Source organism: Schistocerca gregaria, chromosome 1 (genome assembly GCF_023897955.1).
Source record: "Schistocerca gregaria isolate iqSchGreg1 chromosome 1, iqSchGreg1.2, whole genome shotgun sequence".
NCBI classification, from domain to species: domain Eukaryota; kingdom Metazoa; phylum Arthropoda; class Insecta; order Orthoptera; family Acrididae; genus Schistocerca; species Schistocerca gregaria.
In genome coordinates this window covers 518,340,088-518,353,225 of record NC_064920.1, presented here as the reverse complement: position 1 = coordinate 518,353,225, position 13,138 = coordinate 518,340,088, and the positions used below count along the sequence as shown (strand labels likewise).

Here is a 13,138-nt window from a genome sequence, read left to right as displayed (position 1 = left end):
AAATTGGATGACAACTCTAAAGATTAATCTGACTGTACTACAGTACTTCAACTTACGTTTAAAATACAGTAGTAAATGATGACATTGACACTGACAGCGCCAAAGTGGAAATTAATAATAATTAATGAAACTTAATTCGTGAAGGCATGCTGTAGTTCTTCGTGCACTATAGGCTGGACAGCTTTCATGTTGATACCAAAGCTTCCTCCTAGTCAGCATAGGAGGGTCTTATAGCGCCCCTGGAAGATGATCAGTTAGGAAGCTGCGATGCTTGTGCTCGTTCAGTGTTCCGTCTATGAAAAATGTGCCTATGAGCTGATGATTCACTATCGCACGCCACACGTTTGCACTCCATGGATGCTGAGCTTTCAGCCGGCCGCTGAGGCCGAACGGTTCTAGGCGTTTCAGTCCGGAACCGCGCGACTGCTACGGTCGCAGGTTCGAATCCTGCCTCGGGCATGGATGTTTGTGATGTCCTTAGGTTAGTTAGGTTTAAGTAGTTCTAAGTCTAAGGGACTGACGACCTCAGATGTTAAGTTCCATAGTGCTTAGAGCCATTTGAACCATTTCGATGCTGATATGCCACTTGACGAAGGCAACGGAGATCGTCAACAAACCAATAGTGCATTTTTCGGCTGTTTACCTGGTCATGATTGGGAAATGTGGCTTCATCACTAAACAAGATACATGATACATCTAGAGTATCCTGTCGTATACCCATGTACAGAAGTTAACACGATTCCCATAATCGTTTCCATGTAGCTCTTGGTGGAGACAGATATGAAAGGGATGGAACCTATGTCGATAGAGAATGCGTAGGGCACTTGCCTGACACCTGTGACATCGTCGTGCAATTGCGCGGGATCTAACGTGCGGATCAACTGCAACAGCAGCTAGAACGTTAACGTCCCTATCTTTTGTTGTTACTCGTTTCCTTCTGATACCTTGTCTAGGTATTACACTAGCACTTTGACGTAACTAACTGAAGAGGTTGATAACTAATCGCCGAGATGGTTGACGTCTGTTGGAATACCTTACAACATACACCGTACAAGAAAGTTCTGCAGTCTTCCTACACTATCCGTACACAATGAACATGTCGACTTTTTCTGCATTGGCAAATCCCATCGTCCACTCAGGACGTACTGCTTGGATTGTCGCACGCTAACTGACCACCAAGTCGCAGTGCACCTAAGTAACACCCAAGCACACGTAAGAAAACGTAACAACATCGTACATAGCAACTACGCATGCTGAATGGCACAAACAAGTGTCGGTGCGGGAACGTTTCAAAACATGATATCTCGTAAACGACTCTCACCAGAATCCTACAACAAACACCACTGACATCCTAATTTACTCTACTTTTAGTTTCCTAATGTTAATAAGCATTCTTCCATTGAAAAAAGTCTATATTTCCAAAACAAATACTATTTCTAAGTATTATTACAATTTGTTTATTGGTGAGGAATACGAGCCCCTGACTACCAATCTATTCTGTGCAAAACCGCGCATCAATAGCTCTTTCCATTTCCACAATATTTGTGGTGAAAGTTTTAGGTGATTCGCCCTGTATCTTCAGTGAATGAAGTTAAATTTCCTGGTAGTTTTGAGTAGTCTTAGGTTTACTGTCATAATTGATCAAAATTATTGATAAAATTAAATGTTAATGGTATCAGCATTGTTTAAATTATTACAATATTAGGCTTAACTCTCATCCTCTAAAATGTATAATAGTATTTTGTTTAGTGTAAGTGATTACAAGGCTCAGAGCGTAAATTGGTATTTCGAAATTTACCGTGTTCCTTTACAATTTCCCAATCGCACGCATTCATCGTTAGTTGATTTTGCTGAGTCCAGTAGTTTGTCGTACCTCTACTCTTTTAACCTGAAGTTGTCAAGGTGTCTTGATGAGAATGTTCAAAAATAAGTTCCTGAAACTGTTCCAGATGGATTTCTATCGTTTCTCCATAAGCTGGGCACGTATTTTACCTGATGGAACCGCCAGTAACGTGAACGAGAAAGGAATTGATTACTATAGGAGTATGATGACAGAACTCTTAGATAATGGGATCCAGCCTATGGTAAGTCAGAGTATTTATACATACTGCAGAATCGTATAAAACCGTGAAAATTTCGTTTTGTGACTTTCGATTGATTTATGTGCTATTGACGTTGCTAACAAACAGGTAACAATGTTTCACTGGGATCTTCCGCAACCACTTCAAGAGATAGGAGGTTGGACGAACCCTCTTATGGCAGACTTTTTTGAGGACTATGCAAGAGTACTTTTTTCACAGTTCGGAGATCTGGTGAGAATAATCCTCAGGTTTCTAAACAAATAAATGAATCTTTGTCAGAAAAGGTGAGAAACAGCCAAATCAGTTCCAATAGTTTGATCTAGTTTTCGACGTTCAAGTGATTTTAATAAAATGTTTTACTATTGCAACTTATTTGGTTGTTTTTAATCTTTTCCTCAGGAATACTGCGTTCTACAGTTGCTGCTTCTAGTCATGTTCTAGATTTTAGATAAGAACACTGGGAGAAATGTTGAATAGTAATCGTTACACTAAGAGCAGTATTATCCATTGTTCGTTGAACACAAAAAACTTTCAGTGACCGAATAAGAACTTGTTCTCCATTGAGAAGACGCAATAAATGTCCTGCAACAGAAAACAAGGGAAACAAACAAGAAATCTATAATGTACTGTAAAAGAGGTAGTACTAGAAATAGTAAAACTTCAGACCATTCAAAGGAAATAAAAAGTCTTCCAAATAGCTCAAAAAATTAATTTCGGGAATAAGAACTGCTGATTTCTTCGTTAACGATTTATAACTGAAAACATTTGGTTGTGCAATGTATAGTGAACTGAAGTTGAAGTCACATTTAAAATTTACCGCGAAAACTGATAATCTCATCAAACTACTTAGTCGTTACATGAGTCCATTTCCATCTAGTGTCAAGAAACGTTTTATTTGGTATACCACCAACTGAAATAAACAGTTATAATGAGCTTCACGTAACTGAAAATAAACTCCAGTGAACCCATATATAATTTCGAGAGAAACTCAACACGTCGTAATTTAACGTCGGCCGCATTTGAATCATAAAAATTATGTGAAGGAAATAAAACTCGTAACGCCATTTAAGAAAGCATTTTCTCTCCGCCTTGAGCTTCCAGCTTTGCCAAGTGAAATTTCCGTTAGCTAGGACATCGAGTAATCCTCGACAGTTGCCGATTTTTAACTGATTTAGTTATTGTCTTTTATTTTGAGACATCTTGTCAGTCGCTAAGCACAGTTTTGAGATACAATGAAATTGAAAATTAAAACATAAGAAACTGATAAAAGTTGAGCTTTCTTTTATTAAAACTGATAGTCTTATGAGAAAACGAATGTCTGTGGGAGTGCAGAAGTTGGTTTTGCTACACCTCAGAGGATGACGACGTTGTAATTCATTGGTCCTAAAGGAAGTGGTCGATAGCGTTTGATGATCAGACCCGTATAAATAGCAGAATTACGTTGGATTGTGTGAAGGAAAATGAAAACGGGAAGTTATTGAGAACTTGGTGATGAGGTGGCAGTTGGATAAGGGTTTTGTCTGATGAGTGAAGAGAGTGGTGAGATAATAGGAAAGATTCTGGCTGTGTTTGTTTCATCGACTGGGTGTGTTAGGATCAGAGGAGAGGTCAGTTCGGTCGCGGGTTAGCAGCTTGGCAATCCAAATTCTAGGGTTCTCGGTTAGACCCTAGCCACAGCCTAGATTTAGAATAAATGTCATCAGCTATGGCAATTGAAGATTTCTCATGTAAGGAGTCATTACTATTATGTCAACGCTCTTGCCAAAACAGGAAGAGGAGTAGCTGGGGATTCCAGGCATCCACTAGACCTTAGTGTGGTAAACTGTACCTAGAGGAGAAAGAATCAGCGATTACGTTGAATAAAGCAATGGAAACTACTGTATTAAAGACACACACAGTATAGCCACAGTACATGCTGTTTTGTAATATAATATCCCTATGATCACTTCTTCCGCAAAGAATTCTGGAGGGGAAGCAGTACCTGTTCGGAGGTCCAGGTGGAGACTGCCTAGTAGGAAGACACATACAGTAGACTTCCTACGAATCGGAATGTGCGATGCTGGAAATCTGCGCATTGTAAAGAAACCTGAGTATCTGAAAACAGGGACGAGCGAGCTTGGCAGTGGAATACCCCCACTTCCCAAACGGTTAAATTACAAGGACCGTGTCTTCCTAAGCCTAGGATTAATCAGTTGGGAAATACGCTAATCGATTCCGAAAGAGAGCCGAAAAGGGATTTGAAGTGGTCATCTACTACCGAGATTGACAGTATGTAATGTGCTTCAGGTGCCTCGTCTCTTAACATTGTAAGCCGACTGTTAATATAACAGGAAGACGGTTGTGTCTGGTACATATTTACTATTGACGATGTAATTTATCAGCTATAATTTTCATAAGGCAGTGTGAGACAAAGCGGCCATTGGACGTACTTAGAACTCTGAGATGTCTTGGCCACAAATTTATTATTCCAAAGGTAAATGGTTAAAGTCGTTACTATGCTTAGAAACTTGTCCAAGTGGCCAACTGCACTTGCTTGTGATGAAGGAGTGTTGAACATTTCGATAACTTCCTGCTGACTCATAGTAATGATTTTCATGGTTTTACTTTGGAAATGACCTAATATCGAGACGCGTAAGGCGTAGTGTAATAACAAAGTTATGGCAGAGACATGTCAGTGTTTAAAAGATGTAAATTCGTACTGCTATTTGACAACACTGACGAGTCATGGACTTTATACTATTTCACGCTACTAATTTTACGTTACCTTGTAAGCTGTAGTAAATATTTCATGATACATGGTGATCTCCAATGGACCGAAACCGGATGAACAGCAAAGTTTTAGTTGCAGCTCTTGGCGGCTAATCATGTCGTTTCTCAAATCAGAGATTAACTGACTACTGGTGTATGTACTGAAAAACAAATCACAGCAAAGAGATACGTAGTGCTGCGTTCATGCACCCAGTGTTGAAAGTTACTAACATAGGAGTACGTTACATTAAGTGAAACTTGTTCATAAAGCATACGGGAGTGAAGTATATTGACGTCTTTACAACCGCACATATGTCGAGGGGTGAACACCATGTTATTTTTAAGGCATAAAAGACACGACACCGTGCAAACCACAACATGCAGAGCGTATGTAGAAAGATAGCATACACAGTGGGGCTGAGTTAACGCTACCTCTCCCGGTGGTTATTAATAACATGAAGGTTTAGTAATGGGAGGTGACGGCACAGAGTTACATTGTTCATTGCTTTGAAGCCGGCGCAGCCATTTTAGTAACCCCTAAACATTAGCAGTTGCTTCTTGTTCATAGTTTCTGTCGTGTCCACCCAACAGTTGTTTTAAATTGCAAATATTACAAAGGCATTTTTAGACGTTTTTCTGGTCCTAAACGCATATTTGATGGATTAATATAACGCATTTTACCTCGTTAACGTAAGTTTTTCTTTTTTACTCATTCGAATAATCATGAAGCTACTTTCGTAATCCAGCATTTTCTTTAATACAAAATAACGGCACTGGAGTTCCGTCTGCGCCCTCTTCCCAGAAATATTGAGAACATGTTTTGCTGTGTCTGGACGGTTTGCAATACTTCATTCTCACAGTGTTCAGCCAAAGCGCTCTGTGTTGTACTGATAGGAAATCTAAAGCAAAATTACAAAAGAAACTACAGTAGTTAAAATTTATATATACTCTAAGAGCCAAAAAAGACGCACCACGAAGGAATTACCCAACGGGATATAAATCGTTAGATGTGACACTGAAGAGCAAAGAAACCGGTACGCCTGCCTAATATCTTGTAGTGCCTCGCGAGCACGCAGAAGTGCTGCAACTCGACGTAGTATGGACCCGACTCATGTTGGAAGAACTGTTGGAGGGAACTGACACCATGAATCCTGCAGGGCTATCCATAAACCCGTAACAGTACGAGGGGTCGATATCTCTTCTGAAGAGGACGTTGCTAGACATTCCAGATATGCTCAATAATGTTCACGTCTGGGGAGTTTGGTGGGCAGCGGAAGTGTTTAAACTCAGAAGACTGTTCCTGAAGCCACTCGGTAGCAATTCTGGATATGTGGGGTGTCGCATTGTCCTGCTGAAATTGCCCGCGTCCGTCAGAATGCACAATGGACATGATTGGGTGCGGGTAATCAGACAAGATGATTATGAACGTGTTACCTGTCAGAGTCGTAACTAGACGTACCAGGGGTTCCACATCACTCCAACTGCACACGCCCCACACCATTACAGAGCCTCCACTAGCTTGAACAGTCCCCTGCTGACATGTAGGGTCCGTGCCTGCTGACATGCAGGGTCCATGGATTCATGAGGTTGTCTCCAAACCCGCACACTTCCATCCGCTCGCTACAATTTGTAACGAGACTCGTCCGCCAGGCAACAAGTTTCCCATCACCAATCGTCCAATGTCGGTGTTGACAGGCCCAGGCGAGGCGTAAAGCTTTGTGTCGTGCAGTCATCGAGGGTACATGACATGAATGGGCCTTCGGCTCTGAAAGCCCATATCGATTATGTTTCGTTGAATGATTCGCACGCTGACACTTGTTGATGGCCCAACATTGAAATGTGCAGCAATTTTCGGAAGTACTGAACTTCTGTCACGTTGAACGATTCTCTTCAGTCGTCATTGGTCCTGTTCTTGCAGGATCTTTATTCAGCAGCAGCAATGTCGGAGATTTGATGTTTTCCGGATTCCTGATATTCACGGTACGCTCGTGAAATCGTCGTAAGGGAAAATCACCACTTCATCGTTACCTCAGAGATGCGGTGTCCCATCGCTCGTGCGCCTACTATAACAGCACGCTCAGATTCACTTAAATCTTGATAACCTGCCATTACAGCAGCAGCAACCGATCTAACAACTGCGCCAGACGCTTGTCGTCTTATATAGGCCTTGCCGACCGCAGCATTCTGTCTGTTTACATATCTCTCTATTTGAATGCGGATGCCTATACCAGTTTCGTTGGCACTTTAGTGTATAAAGTCAAGCAAACGATTACATTTACAGAAAAACTGGATGATTCATTCAAGAGAAAGAGCTTCACAAATTGACCATGTCAGTTAAGTGTTGGTTGACCTCTGGTCCTTACGCAAGCAGTTATTCGGGTTGGCATTGCCTGACAGAGCTGTTAAATATCCTCCCTAGGGGTACCCTGCCAAATTCTCTCCAATTGGCGCGTTTGATCGTCAAAATCCTAGTTGGTTGCAGGGTCCTGCCCACAATGCTCCAACTGTTCTCAATTGGAGAGAGATCCGCCGACCTTGCTGGCCAGGGTAGGATTTGGCAAGCACTAAGAAACCCAGTAGAAACTTTCGCCGTGTGCGAGCGGGCATCATCTTAGTGAAACGCACGCCCAGGATAACTTGCCGTGAAAATCAATAAACTGGGCTCAGAATATCGTCGACGTACCGCTGTGCTGTAAGAGTCCTGTGAATGACAGCCAAAGAGGTCCTGCTATGAAAAGATATGGCACCCAAGATCATTACAGTTGTCAGGTCGTATGGAGGGCAACAGACAGGTTGATTTCCCACCTGTTTTGGGACGTCTCCAGACACGTCTTCGGCCTGGAATGTCATTGACGGAAGTCAAATGGTGTTCAGTGATGAGCCCCGCTTCTAACTGAGTCCCGATGACAATCGAAGACGTGTCTTGATACGCCCCAGACAGCGTGGGATACCAACCCGAATTCGTCCACCCTACGACTCAAGAACCAGTAGTGTTGTCTGGGTTGTCACTCCATTTCACAACATAACACCTTTGGTTGTCATCCACAACATCCTTACAGCGTATTGGAACGTCGAGGATATTCTATGCCGCCTTTTATGGCCTTTCATGGCACTGTACCAAGATAATGCCCCTCCATACACGGAAAGGTCGCCGATCTCTCCGCTGTTGATAACGCACGGAACATTATCGAAGAACCCTCCAACCAGCTAGGAATTTGATCGATCTAACGCCCTGAATTGGCAGAATTGGCTGAATTGGCACTAAGAAACCCAGTAGAAACTTTCGCCGTGTGCGAGCGCGCATCATCTTAGTGAAACGCACGCCCAGGATAACTTGCCGTGAAAATCAATAAACTGGGCGCAGAATATCGTCGACGTACCGCTGTGCTGTAAGAGTCCTGTGAATGACAGCCAAAGAGGTCCTGCTATGAAAAGATATGGCACCCAAGATCATTACAATTGTCAGGTCGTATGGAGGGCAACAGACAGGTTGATTTCCCACCTGTTTTGGGACGTCTCCAGACACGTCTTCGGCCTGGAATGTCATTGACGGAAGTCAAATGGTGTTCAGTGATGAGCCCCGCTTCTAACTGAGTCCCGATGACAATCGAAGACGTGTCTTGATACGCCCCAGACAGCGTGGGATACCAACCCGAATTCGTTCACCCTACGACTCAAGAACCAGTAGTGTTGTCTGGGTTGTCACTCCATTTCACAACATAACACCTTTGGTTGTCATCCACAACATCCTTACAGCGTATTGGAACGTCGAGGATATTCTATGCCGCCTTTTATGGCCTTTCATGGCACTGTACCAAGATAATGCCCCTCCATACACGGAAAGGTCGCCGATCTCTCCGCTGTTGATAACGCACGGAACATTATCGAAGAACCCTCCAACCAGCTAGGAATTTGATCGATCTAACGCCCTGAATTGGCAGAATTTGGCACGATACATTCCGGAGGACATCCAACAACTGTATCAATCATTGCCAAGCCAGAAAACTGTTTTCATAAGGAGCAGAGATGGACCAACATGTTATTGACTCGCTAGATTTGCGAAGCTCTTTCTCTTGAGTGAATCATCCAATTTTTTCTGAAACTGTAACCATTTGTTTATCTGTGCATGTACATCACCACGTCTATCGATTTCCGTCCCATCCCAATCGGATAATTCCTTCGTGGCGCATCTTTTCTTTCTTTTTTTCTTATAATGCGTATGTATAAGAAAATATCGCATGAACGAATCCAGTTGTTGTGGTGTGCGTACTGTAAGACCTTCAGTACACACACCATAGGATTATTTGATTATCACTCTAACGAAGTAGGCGAGTGTCAGAAATATGTCTCGTGGTCTTATCGTGGCGTGTTTATCTACTGCCGTTAGGCCAGACGATAGAAATGTCACTTGCACGCTTAGAGTAGCAGATTGACAGTAACCAACTTTAAACAGCTTGATTAATTTTCACACACATTTATTAAATAATAACAAGCATAAAAATTACTTAACTTGGTTCTGGATGCTATTTACAATTGACACTCTGAAGTTCCTTTGGTATTGGTACGTTTATCTTATTTTCCCATATATCTCTGATACTTGACAAATGTGTCTATACATTAATCTTCATGGCTATGTACAGGAATATCGTAATTTTATTGGGTGCAGACTGAAACATGACTATAGACTGGTACAGACAAATGGAGAAATCATACAGATTGGTACAGACAAATGGAGACTGGTACAGACTGATGCAGACTGTTACAGACTGATGCAGACTCACCAATCGGAGGTCTGTACACTCGTTATAATATCTCGCACATTCATGTATCACTGCGCGATTGTGATCCACGAGGAGAAAAGGTTCTACGTTAGCAGCAATCTCATTGGCTGCGTTACATATTAATACGTGGATCGGCGGTAGCAAAATTTGGTCCGTCTCTATGGTAGCGCCATCTCGTAGTGCGGAGACGGACGAGCGCTTCGCCTGCGCTGTTGTGCTTAGCGGGGCGCGATCTAGTGGGAAAGTTGTGTGCGCGCTGACTACGCGGAACTATGTACACAACACTTGTGAATAAAATATAATTTCTTTGCACTAAAATTAAAACGACTAGTACACCTGTAAATGGTGCAAGCTGGCGTTTTTTTACCAAAACAAATGCTAATGTCCAACATATTAAATTGGCGGTAGTCGGCTTCACGTTTGTAGCCTCATGAGAACTCTGCTTATAATAATTAATATAGCTTGAAAATGACATGGTCTGCACTTGCCGAAATATCTGCGTTTGTCTGGCAGCATCCCCGTAAGTTATTTGAACACGTTATATAAGCATTTGCATTTATAGGAGTGGGGGGGGGGGGGAGGGGTGGAATAGCTTGTAGGTGTTACGTAGAGGAGGTGACTTTAAGAAGGAAAATGATAATTTCAATTATCACCTCGATGAAAGAGTTACGTGATTAAATTTTTGTCTGTTTGCTGGTAGATGTCTACAGTCCGATGCTACAGTTATGCAGTATGCCGCTAAAGTCATGATACGGGGTTGTGACTTGGGGATTTCAGTGTGTTCCAGAACTGCAGACATGTTTTTCAAACAAACATACAAAACTTACGTAACTTCGTTTTTTCAAGGTGATAGTTAAAACGTTACTCCTACCCAAGGTAAGATGAGACATTGTTTCAGAAATAGATTCGCTTTGCAGAATGGGAGTACTTTTACAGTATTGAATCAGATGCTCATTGTAGGTTCACGCTACGGTGTGATTCAGCGCGGCGTTGAGAGGGTTCAATTCTGGTCTAAAGTGGTAAACGACGGCACTATTGGTAATGAGGCGACTGATGTGTAAAGGGGATTGTGAAAATATGAGAGAAGGAATGTGGGACCAGTTATAATGCGAATACAGAGTACGGATCTGGAAATCAGAGCTGCACCCATTCATTATCTTCCGATGAGATCTCTCTCTATCACCTTCTTGGATCAAATCAGTGAGGGTCGGTAGGCAACAAGGATGCTGATCCAAGCTAGTTGCGGTAGGGCTGAGGCAATGGACTTGGCAGCTCATGCCCAATCCACCCATTAAGGTTTAGGTATTCAGGGGTTTTCCTAAATCGTTCAATGCAAATGCCGAGAATTTTCCTTTGAAAACAAATCAAATTGTGAGCTTGTTCTCTAATTTCGTCATCGAATGAATGTACTGGAGAAATGCATTTCGTTCCCATTTACAAAGAACATCTTTAGGGTTGTAGTAGTTTCTATGGAGGGTTGATTCACACTCTGGTTCGCTACTGCTGAGTAGCGATCAGGGTTGTAAATTAGACTTGTATAGAAACTAACAACCTCCCTTGATGATGTCCTTCATAGATTGGGATGAAATGTCGGGCTTGTCCAAGAAGTTCATAATGACCACGGTGTAGTAGCCTGGTGTATTTTCGTTAGTGTGAATCTATTAATGGTGATGCCTCCCTCCAAACGCCTAATTATACTCAAACAGCCGCTAGAATTATTGGTTTTACATGCCAAGTCATTAAAGTATTGCTAAGAGCAGAGATCCTATCATACTGCCTAGATTGAGTGTATCAGAATGCACTACACAAATACAATCAGTCCAACGAACATATTAGTCATCATATCACCACTTACGATAATAGACGTAAGTATTAGGGCGAAAGTACAGATTGCGAATAGAATTTTCTTTTGATCACTATGTAGGAATGCACTATTATTAGACGTACATTACTGTGTAAAACATCATCTAGTAACAGGTCACTACATCTCTGCCTGTGGTCTAGACGTAGCGTCTTTGATTAGTAATTAAAACGTCATCGATCCCGAGTTCTAAACCCGTCAGCATTAAAAATTTGATTAATAACCAGCATTGGCGGAGGCAGACTTCGGACATAAGAAGTCACCCTCACTCTGCCAACGGCCTTGTCAAAGGGAGTGGAGGAGTGAACAGAGGTTTGTAACCTCCCCCTCACTTATCGACCTTAATGAGAGTTAAAAATTAAACCGCCTGTACCTAATGGAATTTTGGGAAAACCAATCGACACCGAAGTTAATCTGTCGGTAAAGAGGGAGGAAAGGGTTACATCTAAATGAAAGGAAAAATGTAAATGAAATGGGTGGAAATTAATTTTGAGAAAAGGGTAAAATTAATAAAGAAAGTAAATGTGCGGTCGTCACGTTAACAATTAATTGGCGTTAATTAGATATTTGAGATTTGAGGAAAATTACGGTCGCCAGTCCTATGGACAACTACTACAATAACTGAAAAAGAAAAGTTATTGCACATATAATTAGCACTAAAAGCGTGGCAACTGAAGGTAGGCACGTGTTGTGTGAAAACTGAAAGTTTATCAGAAGTAATAAATTTCGCTACACTCTGACTTAATTTAGCGAAAGAATTAATAAAACCGGAAAACTGAAAGTTAATTTAGTGACTGAAATTAATAGTGAGATGTGTTTCTGGAGCACTACGAAATTCAATAAAATAAGTCTTGGGCTACCTCAACAATCATTTCAAAAGCTACTTGAATCTACGCAATTTAGAAATAAGAGATTTAACTTTGAACTTGAATTAAATGATTCTGGGCAATTAACAATAGTAACATTTAGTACGTACCAAGCTGAGCTGCAGTCACAGGTAAGCTAAAATATGCTAACAAAACTCGCACTCTTAATCTGTGCTTGTGTAATCTAAATATTGTAGCCAGCTATGAATATCTTAACTGAACTTTGAAATTAAAGCAGTGAAATGGAAGGATATTACTTTAAAGCTGGCGTCTGAATTTCAACGACACTCGGGTTCATTTCGGAAAAGGAAGGGACCCTGCTTGGTAATGCAATTGGGACAATGAGCAACAAAGGTTCATGCTAAGTTGCTGTAATTTTCTAAAACTTTATGTGCTTCCAGTCTTCCTTGTTGGTTGATTGAAGGTTTGAAGTCGTCGGTCGAGGAGGTAGCGACAGTCACTCATTGTCGGCCGTCGCTGTTGCAGAAGCTGGATGCTGGCGCGCCTTCTTCTCGACACTGTCACCAGGCGGAACGGGCTCTTGATGTGCACCAGTTAATGCTTCCCGTCCGCGACACCGTGTTAGAAACTATCATAGCAAGTCAAGCGCAATTAAATGTTGCTAAACCCCGAAAGCGCGGCAACTCGCGGGAGCGTCCCACAACACACATGCTCCACTGCACTACTCCAGCCAGACCCCTTCTGCCAGCGGCAGAGTTAGCACTACCAAAGAAAGATCCTAAAAACTTTGGTTCTCCACCTACCGATGTAATCGTGCGATAGCATAGTCTTCCCTAGGCA

General features: G+C 42.0%; 1 protein-coding gene across 2 annotated transcripts in view; it reads left to right on the top strand.

Annotated features, from left to right (window-relative positions):
* LOC126354599 (myrosinase 1-like) overlaps positions 1 to 13,138 on the top strand; it is a 148,301-nt gene that overhangs the window by 69,434 nt on the left and 65,729 nt on the right. For both annotated transcript variants that reach the window (XM_050004354.1, XM_050004363.1), the window contains exons 4-5: positions 1,950 to 2,084; positions 2,190 to 2,312. In XM_050004354.1, coding sequence (XP_049860311.1) covers positions 1,950 to 2,084; positions 2,190 to 2,312 — 258 coding nt within the window. The remainder of the gene's footprint in view (positions 1 to 1,949; positions 2,085 to 2,189; positions 2,313 to 13,138) is intronic.